Genomic DNA, 22461 nt, shown 5'->3' on the forward strand with positions numbered 1-22461 from the left:
GCTTCATAAATACGACCCAATCTGCTTGACTGTCTGCAGGCTCTTTATTTGTACGTTTTTTTTTTTTTATAGTCCCTTCTGTAGTCCCGAACAACAGACACTCAAGAATTAAGACATGTCTGTTGGTATACCCTTGACTGGGTATTCATGGTGGTCTTAGTCTGTCTTTCCTAAATCATATTTTCATCAGCACCGGGTATGACCTTCTAGAGGTATGTGGGTCATTAGCTGTTTTTTTATGCCATTTATCTAACCCTGTAAGCAGTCTTTGAATGCACTGTTTGGATGAACAAAAATATGTTATTTATAATTTTAGGAAGAACGCCAAAAATTGGGACTGTCTCCATCTGTAACACAATTTCTTAACCTCCCTGGCGGTATGATTCTTTTGGATTTTAGGTGCTGAAAGCGGTACCATTATTTTGCATGTAATTCTTGTGAATGAGCAGCCCAAACCAACTGTATACATTTATTATATATATATATATATATATATATATATATATACATATATATATATATATATATATATAATGTATACAGTTGCTTTGGGCTGCTCATTCACAAGAATTACGTATATATATATATATATATATATATATATATATATATATACGTATATATATATATATATATATACTGTATATATATATACTGTATATATATATATATATATATATATATATATATATTTACATAAAAAGTACAGTAAAACTGCAGGAGAGGGCACTGGGGGGCAATGTAATGTGAATTTATTTTTTATTTTGAATGGCATCAGTGTGTTTGGTGTGTTTTACATTTGAATTTGCCGCCGGTTCCACCCCCCTGCGAACGTCACGTCGCCGGAGACGGAAGCCGGGGCTCGCAGACGATCGGGAGGAAGCTCCGCCACCGCATACCGCCCGCATTCTTCGCTGGATCCCGGAGAAAAGGTAAGTAAAACCTCTACCAGGATCCAGCGATCTTCCTAGCGGTACCCCGAGTGTGGCTCGGGGTTACCGCTTTTGGCTCTAAAATCTAACCCCGAGTCACGCTCGGGAATACTGCTAGGAAGGTTAAGTTTGAGAAAATAAATTAGCCATTACAAATGATGTTATTTTATCTAACAGAGACCTACCTTCTCATCTATTCCTTTTGATCTGAGAAACCTGCACGCAATGGCTATAAAGTGAAGTCTAACATTAAGTTGACTCACAAGTAACAATCTAAAAAAAATTAAAAAACCAAAGTACTAAGGGTAAAGTGCTATACACATAGAATCCAATAAAAATACATTATGTACTTGTTGTGGCTTCAGTAAAATGAATGTTGTTTGGATTCTGTGGGTTATTTTGAAATTAGATTCATCTGTTGCTTAATGAATAAATCCACAAATGCACATCATTTGATACTATGAAGGTATACCAGATATATTTTTACTCTTCCATCCAATGCATGTACATGTGGAGTTTGTTTTATTTGTTTACTATTTATAGTTTAAATTACATGTTGGTAACTTGAATTAATTATGTTTAATTATATGTTTAATTATACATTTTTATGCAGTATAGGTTATCACATTTTTTTTTGATTATAGTATTTGTTAGAATATGCGTTAATGGAACATTACTTTTGTTTGACATTAGTTATCCTAATAAATGACAGAGATTCATTGAGAGATGTGAAGTTGTCATTAGTTAAAAAAAACATGTCATCTGGATCAAAAGTCAGTAAATATTTTCTATAGGTAGATTATCCTTTCCACTCTCTAGTTTCTTTTATCTCACAGGCCACCTGCAACAACACCATCTTACTGGAGATCTAGTTCTGCCTATAATAGAGATTGTAGCAAGAAGAGCTTCCTTCACAAGATGGACAGAACCAAAAACTATGAAACAGAACTATCATTGGAGGGGTTCCTATCAGAAGTTAGAAACTTCTGTATCTTCCCAGAACTGAAATGCTGTCATCTGAGGAGAAAAAGCATGGATTATATAGTTTGTCTGTGTCACTTTAAATGAGTTTCTTACCTCTTTTGCTGTGTAGCTCTCACACAAACGGTAAACTGGCCATATCCCACCATTGGAGTCAGTGACATTTACAAAATTACATGTTTTATTTCTGCAGAGCAAAAATGACACAAAATGCTTAAAAATGTGTGAGTAAAAAAAAAAAAAAAAAAAAAATGTACGCTTTACAGGATTTTTTTTTTTTTACATTTCATGTAAGGATAGAATTATTCTTACTACTGCCTAAGACAACTAAAATAGGAAGAAATTAAAGTGATGCTAAACATGCATACTAAAGTCCACAGTTTCTGGTTTATCTCAGGAGTGAGCAAGAGAGGTTGGTTACCTTCCTGCATACAGTGGGCTTATAGAGAACGAACAAAGGCACTCTCTAATAGGAAGCTAGATCAAAAGGCATTAGTTGCTAGCATATGCTTTTAATTAACAACTTTAGCTCTTCGTTTATGTTCTGTGAAAATGTTTAGTTTAAGTGATGGTACTGGAAAGAGATCTATAAGAGAGCAATTTACATTCTTTCTCTATCATCTAACACCACCATTTTACATTCATCTTTTAAAGATCTTTACAAACTTGGCATAGAAATGACCATATTTAGGAAACTGCAGGATGTGGTGGGCCCCACAGTTTTCAGGGTTTCAATAAGAAAACAGAAGCAGCATTGTCCAACCACATCATTTAAGCCAGCCATCCTATATCTGAACTTGGCATCTATTAGCCGTGAGGGTTGTCTAGTCTGCTGCATTACTTAGTGTATTTATTGACAGATTAAGCTTAGCATTTCAGCCCAAAGTTTTATGTTACCATACATTATAGACCAAAGTGGGCTTTTTGAAAGCTTATTGTACTGTCCATGTAATAGGCCACTGGACAGAAAAACAGAAAGGCAACTCGGCATAGAACTAGATTATATATATATATATATACATACAGTATATACACTTACAAAAATAATAGAACACTTTGAAAACACATCAGATCTCAATGGAGAAAAATTTCACGTTGACTATCTATACTGGTATGGACTGGGTAATGTGTTAGGAATGAAAGGATGCCACATCATTTGATGACAATTAAAGTTATTAACCTACAGAGGGCTGAATTAAAAGACACCCCAAAATTCAAAGTGAAAAAATGATGCAGCAGGCTAGTCCATTTTGCTAAAATTTCATTGCAGCAACTCAAAATGATACTCAGTAGTTTGTATGGCCCCCCACCTGCTTGTATGCATGATTGACAACAACGGGGCATACTCCTAATGAGATGATGGATGGTGTTCTAGGGTATTTCCTCCCAGATCTGGACCAGGGCATCACTGAGCTCCTGAACAGACTGAGGTTCAACTTGACAGCGTCAGATGGACCATAACATAATGTCCCAGAGGTGCTCTATTGGATTTAAGTCAGGAGAGTGTGAAGGCCATTCAGTGGTATCAATTCCTTCATCCTCCAGGAACTGGCTACATACTCTCACCACATGATGCCGGGCATTTTCGTGCACCAGGAGGAACCCAAGACTCATTGCACCAGTGACAATGGTTCCACGGATTTCATCCCTATACCTAATGACAGTCAGGGTGCCATTGTCTAGCCTGTATAGGTCTGTGTGTCCCTCCATGGACCTTCACTGACCCACAACCCAACTGGTCTCCAGACCCTTTCACGTCTGCCACATGTGCTTAAAGTGAACCTGCTCTCATCTGTGAAAAGCACAAAGCGCCAGTGGCGGACCTGTCAATTCTGGTGTTCAATGGCAAATGCCAATTGAACTCCACAGTGCCAGGCAGTAAGCACAGGGCCCACTAGAGGACACTGGGCTCTCAGGCAATCCTCATGAAGTGTGTTTCTGATTGTTTGGTCAGAGACATTCACACCAGTGGCCTGCTGAAGGTCATGTTGTAGGGCTCCGGCAGTGCTCATCCTGTTCCTCCTTGCACAAAGGAGCACATACCAATCTTGCTGATGTGTTAAGGACCTTCTATGGCCCTGTCCAGCTCTCCTAGAGTAATTGCCTGTTTCCTGGAATCTTCTCCATGGTCTTGAGACTGTCCTGGGAGACACAGCAAACCTTCTGGCAATGGCACTTATTGATGTGCCATTCTGGAGGAGTTGGACTGCCTGTGCTAACCTCTATAGTGTTCAGGTATCGCCTCATGCTACCAGTAGAGACACTGACTCTAGCCAAATGCAAAACTAATGAAAAACAGTCAGAAAAGATGAGTAGGGAAAAAAAATGTCAGTGGCCTCCATCTGTAAAACCATTCCTGTTTGGGGGTTGTCATATTGTTGCCTATCTAGTGCACCTATTGTTAATTTCATTAAAACCAAAGCAGCTGAAACAACCCCCTCTACTACTTAACTGACCAGATCAATATTCCAGGAGTTTAATTGACTCTGATTAAAAAGTGTTCCTTCAATTTTTTTGAGCAGTGTATATATCTATCTATAGATATAATGGAAAATTGTTTCCAATACTTACTGTAATTTTCCTTTCCTGGCTATGCTTCATGCCATCAGACTATGGGTCAACTCCGCCCCTTGACCCCCATAGGACATCCCTGAAATAGCATAAAAGGCAGGCAGTACCTGGTAGAGGTGTTCTGTAAGAGCTTGTGAAGAACCAGGGAGGGTTTGTGCTGGCATGACGCAGAGCCAGGAAAGGAAAATTATGGTAAGTATTGGTAACCATTTTCCATTTTCCTGGCTCTGCGTCATGCCATCAGACTACGGGACTTAATTAGCCAAAACACAGGGTGGGAAGAATAAATTACAAACACCAGGTGCTGCTGCAAGAAATGTAATATTTTGATAAAGCAGAAGACAATACTGAAGCTCCCATCTGAGCATACTGGGGTGACATCACGTCCAGCTTATAGTGTCCGGAGTGAGGACGAAAAAAGAAAACCTCCACCAGGTACTGGCTGCCTTTTATGCTATTTCAGAGATGTCCTATGGGGGTCAAAGGGTGGAGTTGACCCGCAGTCTGATGGCATGATGCAGAGCCAGGAAATATAGATATATCTATACAGCTATATATCTATATATAGATATAGATATAGATATAGATATAGATAGATATATATATATTTACACACACATACACATTTCAAATAATATATCATTTGTAGTTTTGGTTTAGCTTTTAAAAAATAGGCAAACAAGTAAAACAAGAGAGAGTATTACCAGGAATCTGACCCAAACTGATCTACACATAGGATGCACCTCGCAAATATTTACTTGTTATCTCACTTAAACACATGATTAAGGACATGTAAAAATGATTGTACACCATTAGCCTCTGTATCAGGGGTTTGAAAAGCTTGAATATTCTCTTTTATTTTAGTAATGATCTTTGATAATTAATATTTACCTGGCATAAACTCCTGATGGAACCAAGGATGATATGAACTGAGCAACAATTTGAAATTCATTGCTTATGCTGGAGTCCACATGTTGGTGATATCCTTTAAAGAACAGAACAGTAATTATCACAGTACCAACTTGTTTGTATAGGTGCCATAAATTGATCTGATCTGCACTGAATATCTTGCACACACAAATCAATACACTTTCTCCTTGCTACTAAATATTTGCAAATCGAACCAACAACTATTGACACATGTCATTTTCATTGTAACCAATATAGTTTTCTTAAGATAAAGTGGCTATTTTGGCTATTTTGTGGGTAAATTTGATTTTACCTGCTTTTAGTAAAACTTTTTTTTTTATACTTTGTATTTGAACTTTACATTTCATTTTCTGTCTTACAATTATTATTTACTATTGTGCTAAATTGCACCTTTATGTCTCATGGGTCATTTTCTATGGACACACATGTCTACATTTACAGAAATGTATCTTTTCTTACTGTTTGCTAAATAGAAGATCAAAAATTGTAGCTTTCAGTAAATGTGTTCATGGTGGTTTGATGCAGAAAATTACACTTTTCATTTTCTTCTATAAAGAGTACTTGTATAGTTCAGTATTTTTTATAATTCCTAAATGTTCTGTCTACTACAATATGGGGTGTTCCCGCACTTTGTTGATGTGCACCACAATTACAAATGGATCAAACAGGTGAAAAGTATTCGAGATCTCCCAATGGTGGAGACAAGGCTGAAGCCATTTAATTCATTTGTGATTTTGTTGCAAATCCACAGAGTGTGGGGACATGCCATTTTGTTGTAGACTTATCAATGGGCTTGACAAGCCTTGCTAGCTGAACCACCACCGGGCAGCAGCAATTGCATAAGCCTGAGGAATATAATGGGGCATGCGAGTGGTGCTTCTTTTCATTTGAGATCATCTGGTTTTAATTTAACTATTCAGGGTCTGTGTCAACAGGCTTTGGGCTTGTGTCAATGTCATCAGTTGGACATCAGTCTGAGACATTTCTGGGATCATTCAGAATTCATTGACAGGTGCTTTTGACCTGCTTTATGCGGTTTCTGCATATTCATAGATTTGTATATAAATGCAAGACCCATTTGAAGCAAATAGCCAATCGACATGGGCCCTTACTATGATTTTCCTAAGATTCTTACCCTGGTAAGGCAATACTTGTTTTTGAAGAAAGATGGGCAGCCATTCATACATTACAATATTCTGGAAAAAAACAAAGTATCTTTTAGATCTAAGTAAGAAAATCTAGAAGTAACATAGTTATGGCTAATGCAAGAGATTCAGTAACATAAACCCTGTACCGTTTGTTAGCTACTTGGAGCTCATATTTAGGGGTATTTCATTCCACTTGCATTAAGCTATATTGGTCAATGCAGTCCCAATGCATGTACAAGGCAAAAAGCCTAATTTTGGTTTGTGACAAAACACAATTGTTATTTTAATGCCCATCTCCCAGCATATTTCAATATTTCTGAAAAGGTTCCCCCACCCTTCTGCACCATCACCCCTATTTTTAACTTATTTTCTTTTTAACCCCTCCCATGCTGTTTTGAAACCCTGTGTCTCAGTTTCCAGCTGTAAAGGTAGAGAAAGTCTACAGGGCAGCCTAGGTGATGTATGCAGCACTACGAGGCATTGAGGGGGTGGGTCACTTAGTGCCCAGCTAGCCAGCTCATATGACCAGTCCCCTCAAATGAAAATGGCTCTGCAATATTTAGGCAGCATTTTCTGATGAATTTCACCTAAAGGTAGCTGACGGCTGTAGTAACAATAGAATTATAGCTCTTGTTTTAATTGTTTTTTCTTGACCATATAATAGCTTTCAACTATAATTACCTGGTAAGTGGCGATTACCCATTTCCTGGCATGATGAAACAAGTCTTCGTCTGACCACTGAGGATGGATTTTAGCAAATTCGTCGGCTAAGTAGTTATGATATCGAAACCAGACTATGCTTTCCGCTTGAAGAAAGGGATTTTCATTTGCTCTGGCATTACCAAAACCTAAAATAATTTCAGTAGTATAAGTAAGTTTACTTAACAAAGTGAATGTACATTCATACACATTCAATTCAGTGAATAAGGTGAGGTGAGGCTCCATTGTCTTAGAACAAGTACAAAAATTAGGAGTTCACTTTGTAAATCTGAATGTTTGTTCAGTGACTCTAAGGACTCTTTCACATGGGTGTACTAAGGCATACACCTGTGTAAGGGGCCATGCTTGCCTACACAGGATGCACAGATGTTCCGTGAATCTGCATGCAGGCAGTCTAATTCATGTAAGTTGAGATGCATTGACTGCAACTCCAAATTTAATATTCATGGGGGTGCAGACGTCATCTACTGGTGTTGGTCCACTGCGTTATATCAAGTCCAAAGTGAGCGCAACCCTCTACCAGGAAATTCTAGAGCACTACATGCTTCCATCTGCTGACCAGCTTTATAGAGATGCTCATTTTATTTTCCAGTAGAACTTGGCACCTGCTCAAACTGCCAAAAGTACCAATACCTGGTTTAATGTTCATGGTATCACTGGGCTTGAATTGCCAGCAAACTCGCCTGACCAAAACCCCAGAGAGAATATGTGGGGTATTGTCAAGAGAAAGATAGGGAAGAGAGACACCAGACACAATAATGCAGATGAACTGAAGGCCACTATCAAAGCAACCTGGGCTTCCATAATACTTCAGCAGTGCCACAGACAGATTGCCTCCATACCTCGCCGCATTGATGCAGTAATTCATGCAAAAGGAGCTCTGACCAAGTATTGAGTTCATACTATACTGTACAAGGACATACTTTTCAGTAAGCCAACATTTCTGTATTAAAAAACTTTTTTTTTATTGGTCTTATCCAATTTTCTGAGATACTGAATTTTGGGTTTTCACTAGTCGTAAGCCATAATCATCAAAATTAAAAGAAATGCTTGAAATATATCACTCTTTGTGTAACGCATCTATATAAAAATATATGATTTTTACTTTTTGAATTGAATTACTGAAATGAATTAACTTTTTGAATGTATTCTTATTTTATGAGATGCACCTGTATATAAGGAGAACATATGAAAGAAAATAGAGAGAAACAACCTTTTTTTAGAATTTTTATTGATGTACATAACTACCAGTAATTGCAAATACTGATTTAACCAGGTTCCAAATATAATATATAAATGTTGGACCAGAAAGTATTATCTGAAAAATTGTTTATTATGTAGTAAATATGAAAAAACATATAAACAGAGAGTAATTTTCACTGAGACTATTATGTAAAGACTAGGAATGAACAAGTGTGCCTGGGTTTGGTTTGCTTCCAATGTGCGAAGTTCACAAAACCTGAACTTGACATCAAATCGCATTGAAATCTATGAGGGCAGGAGATTTGAAACTAAATGTCAGCCATTTTTAAGCTCAATAGGCAAATTGTTGTAAAAAAAATGCTCTATAGCAGATAAAGGGAACACTGAGTATACATAAATCCTTTAAATAACATACTGTGCAGATGCCTTTAAGCTATTTGTGAAGGCATTTAGCCGTGGGGTGATTTTTAAACTTTTACATTATAGTTTGGCTTAAAGCAGATCTTAAGTTTTTACTTTTTTTTAAAGGGTGCAGTGAGCTTAAAGCTGTTTGTGGAGGCATTTAGCTGTAGAAGTGATTTATAAACTTTTACACTATAGTTTGGCTTAAAGCAAACCGTAAGTTTTTACTTTTTTTAAAGGTTGCAGTGAAATGTAATGTATAAAAAGGCAGCTCTTGAATGGGCTGTCAGTAACAACTGCATGATACACTCTAATCATCCAAAGCTAAAATGTTAAAAAAAAAACATGCATTTACCATTTTTTAAAAAAAAGATATTTCCATAAACTTACTCGTTTGCATTAGCTGATCTGTACATGTGTATGCCTATAGAGGGGGAGCACTGAGAAATCAGCTCTGGTGGAGGTTTATAAGGGACAATTACCATTAAATGCAATCCAGCCATTCAATACTTCTCTGCAGAACGGTCTGTCAGGTGATGTCTGGGTGGATCACAGAAAGTTTATATAGGCATATAAATGTATGCAACTAATTACAGGCACTCCCTGGGTTACAAACAAGATAGGCTTGCAGGTTTGTTCCTAATTTGAATTTGTATGTAAGTTGGAACAGGTACATTATTTTAGTGTAACTCCAGCCAAAAAAATTATTTTTACGTTTTGTGGATAGCATAGGGAAGGGTTACTGCCCCTGCAATGTTTGTTTTGCTGTCTGTGCCCTCGTTTAGAAGATGTCTCCTCCCTTTCTGTCCCTGTGACAATTGGATTTTGAACATTTTCGGTTGTTGTGGAAACAAGGATTAGTGATTAAGTTTCAGTAGAGTCACCTTTTTCCCATGACAACTCTTACAAGAGTGAATTTCCCTTCCTAGGGGTGGATTTCTTCTTACTTCCTGTTGTATCCCTCTGTTTGTAAGTAGGGTGTTTTTAACTCTGGGACTGCTTGTATTAGGTAAAGATTATTTTGTGTCTGTAGGCACCTAAAAGGAAACCGATACTAAGAGAATCGTGGCCCTCATTGCTGAGTTCTTTCCTTTTTTTTTGGCTGTCTCTGGCTTCCATAACTTTTTTTCCATTGACACAGAAAATATATACACCTAGGATTCCTAATCTGCATTGTTGTTCTGTTTCAAAGACTCGAAAAACACTGAATCTATTGAATCAGCCAGGCATCTAGCATTTCTATAATAAGCAGCAGCACAGTAAGCATGCTTCACCAAGTACACCAATTACTGAAAGGATTTGGGATCAGTGGCCTATAGCTATATACTACATTTTATTGAACAGATCTTGATTACTACATTACCATAAATTGTTCCAGAGTTTTTACTTTCTTCAGTAAAGTGAGCAGGCCTCCACATAATAAGCATGTCATCGGCTTCTCTTGGAAATAGTAAATCTGATCCAGATGCCAGTCTTCCACCAGTAAAAGTTCTCAAAGCATCACACCAGGAGTGAGAGTTACCATATATAGAGCTACCATCAATCCATGCCGTCACTGAATTTATCTGAAAAAAAAAAACCATGGGTAATCAACCTTTCATGGTATAGATAGTTACTGCAAATAAGGCTATAAAACGAATAGTTTATTACTAGGTGCAAGGTATTTTGCAAACATTTGGATCAATATACATTGTACAAAAAGATTTTGTAGATAGATAGATAGATAGATAGATAGATAGATAGATAGATAGATAGATAGATAGATAGATAGATAGATAGATAGATAGATAGATAGATAGATAGATAGATAGATAGATAGATAGATAGATAGATAGATAGATAAATAGATAGATTTCCCACATTGTGTGGGAAAAGTGATATACATCTGGCCTGTGTCCTCTGTTCATATGTACCTGGTATCTTGGGTTATTTGGACTACTGCCACTCTGCTTACACCATTTACTTCTCTGAAATGGAAGAACCACATTGCCCGTGTTTTCTGGATCAAATACATCATCTCCAGCTGGTATTTTTATATTTAAAAACTCCATTGGACATCCCAAGTCCTCTATGCTAAATATTTCAGACATTACATGATAACCTGTAAATAGATATTTTATAATCATATGATTATGTGTATAGGATTACACTCTCCTCTAATTGTGAAATAATAATAACAGTATTGTAGTGTCCCAGTAACCTAAAATCCCTCAATTGTCAGTGACGCTGCCTATTTCAAGCAGAACTTCAAGCTGTGTATATTAATGCTTTATTCATTACATCATAGTACTGATTGTTTTCTTACTACTACATTGGTATTGTATTTTATTGGCTGAAGGTTTTTTTTTTTTTTTATTTACTAGCAAATAGAATTGTAATGTGTTAGCGGTTTCCTGGTTCAATCTCCCCCATATTATTAAATCTGGTTATTTCTGTAAGCTGGTATGCCAACTGCAGATTATTTTTGACATCTGTAAAATCAGAAACACACTTGATCTGAGATGGTAATATTACCATGAATGGATCTAAATGTAAACATATCCTGAGAGCCTGCATTAGGATAGTTTTCCCAGAATGAGGACAAGAAAAAGGACCCTGCTACTGCTGGGTACACAAGTAAGCTTAACCTTATTAGGTTGGAGTTATGGGAATTCCCTTTCACTCAGACAGTGTCTGCCAGGGATAAATTGGTTTAATTTAAAATTACTCATAGAGCTTATTTCACATTGCATATGCTCCAAATATTGGATGTCAACATCTCCTCCTCTTCTTGGAGGAGCACTCATTTCCTAGGAGATTAAATTAATATATTTTGTTTGTGCCCAGAAATTGTATCGTACTGGCAGTGTGCTTGATGTTATTAATTATTTGGTACATGTCCCTATTGCTCTAACACCTAAGTTCTGCTTGCTGGGTTTGGTAGAGGAACTAGCCCTGAGAACTCTCCTAAGATTGTTACTATTGTATGCCTGAAATGCTATTACATCATGCAGGAAAAAGTCCTCTCCTCCCTCAGTCCATTGTTGGATGAAGTTGGTTAGTTACAATTTGCCCCTGTTTCAAGATAACTACCTAAATAGAGGTTGATTGTCCTAATACGTTTTATAAAGTTTGGTCATGTTGGTTAGATAACATCTCCGCAGCCACTTCATTAGATCTATAGAGTACTGATTATATTACTCTGGGAAATGTGAGTTCCCAAAAGGGTATGGAGGCTCCTGTTTATTATTTATCCCTGTGCTTGAGCCATGCACCTTATGTTCTCTTCTTATGTCTACTAATAGCTGTTTGATATAGGATACTAAGTTATGTGTGTTCATATGTATCTCTGTTAGTTAAACCTGCGTGGGCTTGGTTGTATCACCCCATTGTCTCTGTGTTTTGTAATATTTAGCAAAATTAATAAAAAAAAAAAAAAAAAAACTTTGTTGGGTTCACTTTAATTACAGTATGTTACAAAACGCCCAGATACTGAGGGGAGATGAAATTGTGGTCATGCACCACTGCATAGTAGGAGCTCAATTTAGTGTTTTTTTTACCCGTAACATGTGTCATGCTGTAGCAGAATCAGTCAATAATCATCTGATGGTCTATGTGTAGCTTTCTTCTAAAAGAGAGAGAGACTGTTTTGTATTCCCAGGATTTGTTGGCTTGTTAGAGTGTTTTATTTAAAAGTGAAACATGTGTCAATTGTTCCTTTCATACGTTTTACTGACTGACTACAAATCCTGGTATTTATCCTCTGCCTTTACATGCACTGAATACATCAAAGAATTCTTCCACGGTTGCATCACTGTTTTCTTATATGGCAACTCAAAGCACACCCTAAAACAATTACATTATGTTCATTAACAGAAATGCAAAAAAAAACAAATCTTGTTGTGAATATACCTAACACTATTAATATTATCATCGTTATTATACATTATTATTGTACTCACATACACCATAAATATTAAAATGTTAAAAAATATGTGTTTTTTTCTAACTGTTTAGGGTCGCATGTACACTACAGCTGCTAAACTTGAGTTTAGGAGCTGTTGCCATTTTTTGCCATAGCTCCTAAACTCAACTCCATAAAAGCCTATGTATCCATATATACATAGGCTTTTAGGATCGTTTAAGAGCTGCTGCGGTTAGGGGAGGTTCAACCTTCCTCAACCTCCCTCCCCTGAATGTGATTCCTCCGAATGTGTTGACCGCTGGCTGCAAAACGCTGCAAAATTGCGGTGCAGTTTTGCCTTGATTTTGCTTTTTCCTAAGGCCAGTGGTCAACTAAGGCTGTGTGTACATGAGGCCTAATAAACGTCTGGAGACCTCATTTTACTGTAAATTATCTGAATAACATATAACACAAAAAATAGTGAAATACATTGTATTTTTAAGTAATGAAACTGAGGCAGATAGTGTAATGTTTCTATAAGGTTAAAAGTGGACAAATGTGTTTTAAATTCAATTAGTGTACATACCAATATTTGATTTCATTCTCTATATTGCAGCATTTAGACCGTGAGAGGGAGAGCCCACACTAAGAACTAGTTAGTCTCTGCTGCAGCGCTCATGTGCTGATAACACTCATGTGCTGATTGATTCTAAAAATTGGCTACACGGAATTACAAGTCCTTTGAGAGGAGAAACAGTTCCCTTTTATACATTGTGTCACAGATCAGCTGTGACTAAATTCAATTAGTGTACATACCAATATTTGATTTCATTCTCTATATTGCAGCATTTAGACCGTGAGAGGGAGAGCCCACACTAAGAACTAGTTAGTCTCTGCTGCAGCGCTCATGTGCTGATAACACTCATGTGCTGATTGATTCTAAAAATTGGCTACATGGAATTACAAGTCCTTTGAGAGGAGAAACAGTTCCCTTTTATACATTGTGTCACAGATCAGCTGTAACCACCTGTAGTTCTACAGACAAGCAAGGCTGACCTGTTACTTATTATTCAGGTATGCAAGTTTGACTTTATTCCTGTAGTCCCACAGCTCTACATGCAAAGCACTTCTGTTACCTGACATCCCACAGACAAGTGTACAAAGATTTTATATAGCAACTTCCCAGGAAGTCTGTCAATTAGCACCACTATAAGCTGTGATTAAATTAGCAATCTTTGCCCTAGCAAAAGTTAGCATTCCTAGCTGCAGGCCCCAGTTTCTAGTCTCTGTTCCAAGTTCCTTGTCCCTGTTTTGAATTCCTAGTCCCTATTTCAGCACCAGTTCAATCCTTGATCTCACCAGTCCTATAGCCCCAGTGTGCATCCCAGTTTCTGCTCAGGTGTATTCCCATGTGCCACATGCAGAATTCCCCCCTACTTAACACTTGACTCATGTGCATCTCTGAGCTTGGTCAGACTACAGAAAATTGTCACCCGGACAAAAGCTCAGCAGACTGCAAAGCTAAAATAGTAAAAGACAATGAGAATTGGCTTAAGCTCACTCAGTTCCCCACCCATAGAAGAATCCACCCCCGCCCCAATGCATTTCATCCATGTGGGTCCTAATCATAGGACCCAAATCTGGGGAGAAAGGATGCTGGTTGGTGTGCAGAGGAGACATCCTGAAGGAAGAATTCTGGATGTGGAATATGGGGAACACACTGGAGCCCAGAACAAGGGGTATGAAGTCAGAACACGTACTAGGAACTTTTAAGCATACCTGTGCCCAGACGATAGATATTCAAGTATTTTTATCAAGCAGCTATAAAAGAGTATTAAAATAAGCCATTTATGTCCTTTGTAGCTTCAGGTACTGTGGAGTAATTGGGTTTTAGTCAGCTTGTAACAGCTTATAGAAGCTGATGTTGGTTTGTATTAGAAGGATTGCAGTCTGCCAGGTCCCTGTTGCCAGAGAAGATAACGGGGAAAAAAAGCTGCCTATTTTGTAAAACTGAAGGTAAGTTTCCAAACTGTGACAGATCCTACAGAGCAGCCATTTATGTCCTTTGTAGCTGCAGGTACTGTGGAGTAATTGGGTTTTAGTCAGCTTGTAACAGCTTATAGAAGCTGATGTTGGTTTGTATTAGAAGGATTGCAGTCTGCCAGGTCCCTGTTGCCAGAGAAGATAACGGGGAAAAAAGCTGCCTATTTTGTAAAACTGAAGGTAAGTTTCCAAACTGTGACAGATCCTACAGAGGTCAGTGAGGGCTGGTTGTAAATCTCTTTAACTGCTTGTTAAGAATATATAAATGCTTTACTGCCCCTAGTTTTGGTACTGGTTCACTTTAAAGTAGCACAGAGTGCTTCTACATTATATATATATAGAGAGAGAGACATGCATGCTTGTAAAATATGAGGAAAAAAGAATGTTGGACATCCTACTGCTGGTTGGAATGGTCTCTTTGGAGAAAAACCTTCCTCCAGTTTTCAAACATCAGCTTCAATGGTAGAAGGCTCACTAGTTACTCTCCATATGCTATGGTGCCATAGGGAAAGATCACAAATGTATATAAATTACTTCATTTATATTTTGGAATGTAAAGCAAATCCTTCATGTGTGTATTACTACCGAAAAACACCCCCAGGACTGTCCGGTTCCGCTGAGAAGATTGACCAGAGTCTCCTTTCATAGCTACGTTGCTGAGTTTTCTTGGGTTGGGTAGATGTGGTTCTTGCATAGCTTGATAGACTCCATCAGAATAGGCAGGGGGCATAAGGCGCATCAGTCTAGAACCTAAATTTGAAATGTCAAACAATAAATTACAGCCAAAAATTTCTTCAATTGCAGCACATAGAAATGGAATTCTTTCTGTGTAACCTCACATTCTGCATTTCCAAAGTAGTATGACAAGCACCATTGTTTTTTTTTTTTTTTTAATACCCATATATAAAAATTAGATGTTTCATGGAAAATTCCACTTGAATTTAATTTGTTTATATAATTAATCTTTAATATGAAATCTAAACATTACTTTACCTGCAGAGCATCTCCTATGTTGAACAAGATTGTTAAACCAGCCATCAAAGCGTTGAATCTCCCAGTTAATGTTTTTTTGTGCATCTAGTTAGTAAAAAAAAAGGAATTAGGTAGTATATATTGAAATAGGACACCTCACTTTATGCTGCCAATTTTTGGTCTAACGTTGTATATACCAAAAATTTTGCTTTTTGGTCCATAATGTAACTTTGCCAAATCCAATTCCACTCACCACACATTTATCAACAGCATTCCCCACTTTTAAAAAAGTGCAAATTGTGATGCTGAAAAAGATCAAACTGGCAAATGTTCAGTGATTGCTTACAACACAGCAGTGTTTTTAGATGACGTGTGGTAAATACAGTATTTATTGCACATGCAGTGAAATTTTAGGAACAGAACAAGTTGTAGAAGGTTTTAAATGACCATACAGTCTTATAAACGCTAATTGGAAAAAGTCATATTATTTTCTCCTAAAAACTAAATGGAATAACTTAAAATGTAACTGACACCAAAATATTTTTTTCAATTTGTATACAGTTGAACGTTCTAGGACCTCTGCCATGTTTTATGGCTGTCTATTGGCCCATTGGAAACATTTTCCCTAACGCTCCTTCCTGTTGATATAGGAAATCATAGCAAATGTATTAGCAACCAGAAGCTAATAAATGTTCTAACTTTTTTCCACTCTCCTAAAAATCATGACTTTATTGCTGCTGTGACTCTGCTAGAGAGCTTCTTCCTTACTTCCTGGCCCAGTGATAATCTTGTTATTGGAACAGGCAGTTCAGGGAAATATAAGCCACAGTAACAAAAACTTGACAGAGGATCAAACCTTGTAACACAGAAGTTACACAGCAAATGTATCTCTAAAACAAAATTAAACATTCCTTTACTTACATATAAAATCTTTTATATTTATTCATATCATATTTATATAAATATATGGTTGATATAAATATTTAACCATTTCAAAGGTGGCATAGGCCTACCAGACATACACAACTACCACAGAGCATGTCTACTCACTAGAATAGTGGATTGGAATGTACATGTTGCTACCAAACAATGAGTTACGTTAGAAGATTTCGTCCCTCCAACGCCTCTAGCCACTACACCCTGGTGATCCCCAAAGCATATACCCCAGTCACTCTCTGATCACACACTGATAGGACACACCTTATGAGGCTTCCACACAATGATTTCAAAATTCTCGGTCTCTTCAACACCTGGCCTGTTGACAACCCAGACTTTACTTCGAGGATGTCAAAACAATTTCTCGCTACTTCATGGCCACATAAACACATCCTAGCAAAACATTTATTTTCCAAAGCTGAACTCCTGACTCACAATCAACTTTCTCCCCAACTGTTAAATCGCAACTTTCCGCTATGGACTTACCTTCAAATACACCTCTTTCTCTCAATTGCAATCTTTAAAAACATCTGGTCGCGTCAGCTCACACCATTTGAATCCCTTTGCTTAGAGAACTCTCCTCAAAGACACATACACATAATATCTACCATATACCCCTTACTATCCGCTAAACAACCAATGAAGAACAAAATATGTCAAACTTGGAAACGTGAATTGTCACTAGACCTCACAGATGCACAATGGCAACACACCTTCGAAACCATCCTTAAAGGCTCCTCCAATTTATCGGCCCAGGAAAACGGTTATAAAATTCTTACGCAATGGTACAGAGTTCCAACTCTTCTTCACAAATTTAGACCATCCATCTCCAATGTTTGTTGGAGATGCAATTTGGACCCAGGTTCTCTTATTCATAAATGGTGGTCCTGCCCCATAATCCATATGATCTAGAAGGAAGTTCACGCCACTCTTTTAAGAATTTAGTCGCCCATATTAGAATACTCACCCACACAATACCTTCTACACCACAACCCGAAGGCAGAACGCTCCTATTTTAAATTGCTGACCATGCACATGATCAACGCAGCTAAAATGTGTATTCCTGTCTTCTGGGGAAAAACCCACACCAATGGTTTAGAAGAGTTGACAGAATAGCTGAGATGGAAGAATTAATAGCTGTTTCAAATGACAACATTCACAAACACATCAAAACTTGGTCATGTTGGTACCAATTTATATCCACCCCTGAATATATCCGCCTAATGGATCCCTAATACTGAGATTGGAAATTAATACCATTCCATCCTCTGTTGGTACACATCTGCTTCTCCCTATTGGACCACTGGGGTAGATGGGTGGGCGTGGGTCGTAAGTTCAGGGTATGATGGAGGCTCTGCCCCCCTACTTCGACCTGCCTCACTCTGACTCCCCACCATTTTCACATTCTTGGCCTCTTGCACCCCCCCAGTGCCCCCACCACCCCTCCTCACATCTCACTCCCTCCCACCCTCACAAATATACTCCTAACACAATCTGCCCTGATGTTATCTGACTCATTGATCTTTCTAGAGAAGGCAGCTGGCTGCTCTCTCTCTCTGTCAACACCCCCCCCCCCCACACACACACACACACACATTTTCTCTTAGGGAAGAGGATCAGGCTATATTTGACCTTCCCCTACCCCTTCCTCCATATTAGTCACCCGATTGGTTGAACCTTATTACCAAATCATCCGTTTCTTCATTACAATCCATATCATTTTATAGCAAAGTCACCCTCGAAGTAAGCCTGATACCTTGCTCCAGTCTGACCCTCTCCTCAGACCCTAAAGCCCAACTTTGATATACACATCCTTCAGCTGACCGCCTTTTCATACAGGGACATTAATTTTTGGAGTTTACCCCCCCTTTTTTCCTTTTTCTTTACCCCCCTTCTCTTAATACCTTTCCTTTCTTCTTCTCTTTCTTTTGCACAAACCATGTTCGTTAAATGAATGCCAATTAATAGACCACACGTTTATTCTGTTAAGTGTAAATGTTTATATGTACTAAGCCTGGCCTGCGAGCCCATATATTCTCTGCTGATTTACCTTACCTCGGCTCTACTTGACTTTCTTTTTAGTACATATCCAATATGTATACCTTATTGTAATAAACCCAATGTTTTGGGGAAAAAAATTAAATAAAAATATTTAACCATTTCACTGCTAGGCCTTGCTCTCCACTTTTTTTTTTTTTGTATAACAATACCTTTTTTGTGGGAGGGGGGCAATACATTTTATTGGAGGGGCATCAGGGTTCTAAACACTTTTTTTAAACAGACAAAAGGACAGGAGACAGTTTCTTTCTCCGCAGCCTGAGCTGCATTGTGGATTAATATATAGGAGTCTCTGTATAGAGACTCCTATTCATTCACAAACTGATGTGTAGCAAACATAGTTTACTAAGCTTCAGTGTTGAATGTACATAGAAGCGAACAGTTTGACCACTGTCTGCATTCATTCAGGAAAGAAAGGGGTCTGGTAAACACATATATACCAGGCACCCCCCCCCCCCCCGCTCTCCATCCTGACAGTGATCTCCGGCCCCAGAAGCAGCTGCAGCCAGCAGGAGGGGGAGGAGGGAGAACTGGACAGCTACAAGGGGGGGGATTCCAAAGCAGAGGGGGGGGGGGGTCGGAGCAGCACTCCAGGCGCTTAAAAATTTGGTATTTTCTTTCACTTTCTGCATTGATGACAAAAGGGAGGGCTGAATTTCCCCAGAGGTAACACAGACTGCAAAAATAAACTTGCCAGAAGGGTTTAACCCCAAACCACTCCATCCAAAATAAAATAAAAATGTTTTAACTTTGCATACACTTTCAGTATTATAGTTTTTGCCTGTTTTACTTTTTATAATGACTGCCATGCATGTAAACGGCGCTTGTCCCTTTTAAAACATAGTATATATCAATCAATTGAATACAAATTAGGATTTGTTTTTAAAATGCTTTATTTGCCAGAAAATACTACTTTTCTACAACTCATACTCCAGGCAGAAAGTGAGTAACTTGTTTATATTGAAATAAATAGGTATAAAAAAAACTAAGGAATTTGTGACAAAAATTCAGATTTTTTTTAAAACATACATTGGTCTGTTGGATTACTAAAATGGTATAGAGGTAATTTTTTTTTAACCACTTAAGCCCCGGAAGATTTTACCCCCTTCTTGACCAGGGCCTATTTTGCGATTCGGCACTGCGGGACTTTAACGGACAATTGCGCGGTCGTGCGACGCTATACCTAAACGAATTTGACGTCCTTTTTTTCCCTCAAACAGAGCTTTCTTTTGGTGGTATTTGATCACCTGTGCGATTTTTTGATCATGCGCTATAAACAAAAAAGGAGCGTCAATTTTGCAAAAATAACAATATTTTTCACATTTTTTTATATGAAATTCCCCAAAAAATTTCAAAATCAGAATTTTTTAACATTTTTGGCCAATTTGTTTTCTGCTACATATGTTTGGTAAAAAAAATCGCAAAAAGCGTATTTTGATTGGTTTGCGCAAAAGTTATCGCGTTTACTAACAAAGAGAAAGATTTTTGTCATTTTTATAGTTTTTTTTAACGAGTAATGGCGGCGATCTGCGATTTTTTTTGCGGTACTGCGACATTGCGGCGGACAGATCGGACCCTTGACTGACATTTTTGACACTTTTGGGGTTACCAGTGACATTACTGCAGTAATCAGTGCTATACATATGCACTGTTACTGTAAAAATGACACTGGCAGTGAAGGAGTTAACTGTATTGGAGAGGGAGGGGTTAAGTGTGTCCTAGGGGCATGATTCTAACTGTGATTGGATGTGGCTGCTAGTAGAACCGTCTACATAGTAGAACCGTCTGATCTCCATTCTTACACAGGGAAGAATGACAGGCGGCTTTGTTTACATCAGCCGCCTGCCTTTCTTCCGGTGTAACGGACGATCACGAGTGCCCGGCGGACATCGGGTCCGCCGGGCACACGCGCGGGGGTGTCCGTGACCACGCGGGAGCGCGCCTTCGGCGGCGAGCGCTCGCTCCCTAGAGCCTCACAGGCTAGCGACGTAGTACTACGTCGCTTTGCCTGTGAGGGGCTGACCGCCGCAGTACATAGTCGAGCGGCGGTCGGCAAGTGGTTAATGATGCAGCACAATGCACAGTTGTGATGTGCAAAAAAAGCAACCAGGTAAATTCCAGTTTTAGGCTCCATTCACACCCATGCATGTAGATTTTGAGCGTTTCTGTAGTGCTTTTTGCTGTACTTTCCAAGGTTTTTTTGCTGTGATTTTACGGCGATTTGCTGCAATGTTACTGCAATTTGCGGTTTTTATCCTTTTGATTGGGGGGGGGGATTTGTTGTTGTGCAGATTTTAAAAAAGCAAATCACTGTGAAATTGCGGTAAAAATGCACTACATGCTTTTCTGCAGCTTCTCCATTAAAATGGCAAAAAAAGCACAGTTTTGCATTTTAAAAAGTCCCTGACCCTTTCTAAAAACGCAAAGGCACATAAATGCACTGATGTGAAGGTGTTTCATAGGAACCCAGGTTAAAAAAATGGCCTGCATTTCTGCAAAAAGCATGAAAAAATGCATTAGTGTGAATGGGGGCCTAATGCTATAGGTTATCTGCCTTTTATATGGGTATATGCAATATATAGGTTTTTATTTATGGCTATACGTTTAAAACTATATTTAAAAAAGCTTTTTGATTTCTTGTAAGCCATTCTGAAGATTTACATAATACTACTATCACAGTGTACACTTACATGAGAAACCCCAGAGGGCTATGTGGATAAGTGATGCATAGGTAAACCAGCATTGTGATTTCATCTTCCAATTAAGATACCTAAAAACAAAATACAAAAAAAAAGTACTGAGCTATTTTTACTTTTTTTATTTTTACTATTTTATACAACTATAAAGAATATGGATTATGCTGTCATGCTACATTTTTCATCACTTGCCTGCAAACGTAACATTTGTAAATTTACTATTTTCTGCTTGATAAACAAAGCCAGTGGCATTCTGTATAGTAATATTTTACACTTGGCTATGCAGCTGGTCCAGTTATTGAATTGCCTGCAGAAGAGACCGTTTCCTCCTTTCAGCAAATCTGCAATCTGTGCTGCAGCTGTAATATTAACCTCTTCATGTTCATAAAGCATTGGTTCTATGGAATTATAACAATAGTGTTCTTAAATTATACAAGTATTTACCAAAGCTATATTTAAATATATATATATATATATATATATATATATATATATATATATAAAGGATTAAAACGATTGAAAAGCTTAGTTTCTTTTGAATATTAAAATAACAAACATGTTATACTTACTTGCTCTGTGGAAAAGCTCCTCTTCTCATGTCTTCCACCAGTTCTCTGGGCTCCAAGCACGGAATGACCCCACAGCAAGCTGCTTGCTATGGGGTTGCTCGTGCATGCTCGCTCCCGAGCCCTGCTCTGTGTGTCTATAAGACACACAGAGCGGGGCTCATCCCCCCCCCCCCCCAGCCAGGGGCGGGCTGGGCCAGGAGGCAGGGTGGCAATTGCCCACAAGCCATGGCCAGCTCTCAGCAGAACCTACAGATCAGCGACCAGCCGGATCCACAGTGATGGGCACTGATGAGGCTGAGCTGATGGGCACTGGTGAGGTTGCATTGATGGGCACATACCAGGCTGCATTGATGGGCACTGATGATGCTGCAGTAATGGGCACTGATCAGGCTGCACTGATGGGCACTGATGATGCTG

The 22461-nt window shown here is 38.3% G+C and overlaps 1 protein-coding gene across 1 annotated transcript in view; it reads right to left on the reverse strand.

The window, feature by feature from the left end:
* The window catches only part of LOC309553340 (dual oxidase 1-like), a 165126-nt gene that overhangs the window by 98619 nt on the left and 44046 nt on the right, over positions 1-22461 (reverse strand). Inside the window, exons 2-10 of the mRNA XM_082254407.1 lie at positions 21470-21549; positions 15807-15890; positions 15399-15563; positions 10801-10988; positions 10251-10452; positions 7244-7410; positions 6550-6610; positions 5376-5469; positions 2010-2100 (exon numbers count right to left, since the gene is read on the reverse strand). Of these exons, the coding sequence (XP_082110533.1) occupies positions 2010-2100; positions 5376-5469; positions 6550-6610; positions 7244-7410; positions 10251-10452; positions 10801-10988; positions 15399-15563; positions 15807-15890; positions 21470-21533 (1116 nt within the window). The 5' untranslated portion in view covers positions 21534-21549. The remainder of the gene's footprint in view (positions 1-2009; positions 2101-5375; positions 5470-6549; positions 6611-7243; positions 7411-10250; positions 10453-10800; positions 10989-15398; positions 15564-15806; positions 15891-21469; positions 21550-22461) is intronic.

Source organism: Pelophylax lessonae (assembly GCF_965119305.1).
Source record: "Pelophylax lessonae genome assembly, chromosome: 4".
NCBI classification, from domain to species: Eukaryota; Metazoa; Chordata; class Amphibia; order Anura; family Ranidae; genus Pelophylax; species Pelophylax lessonae.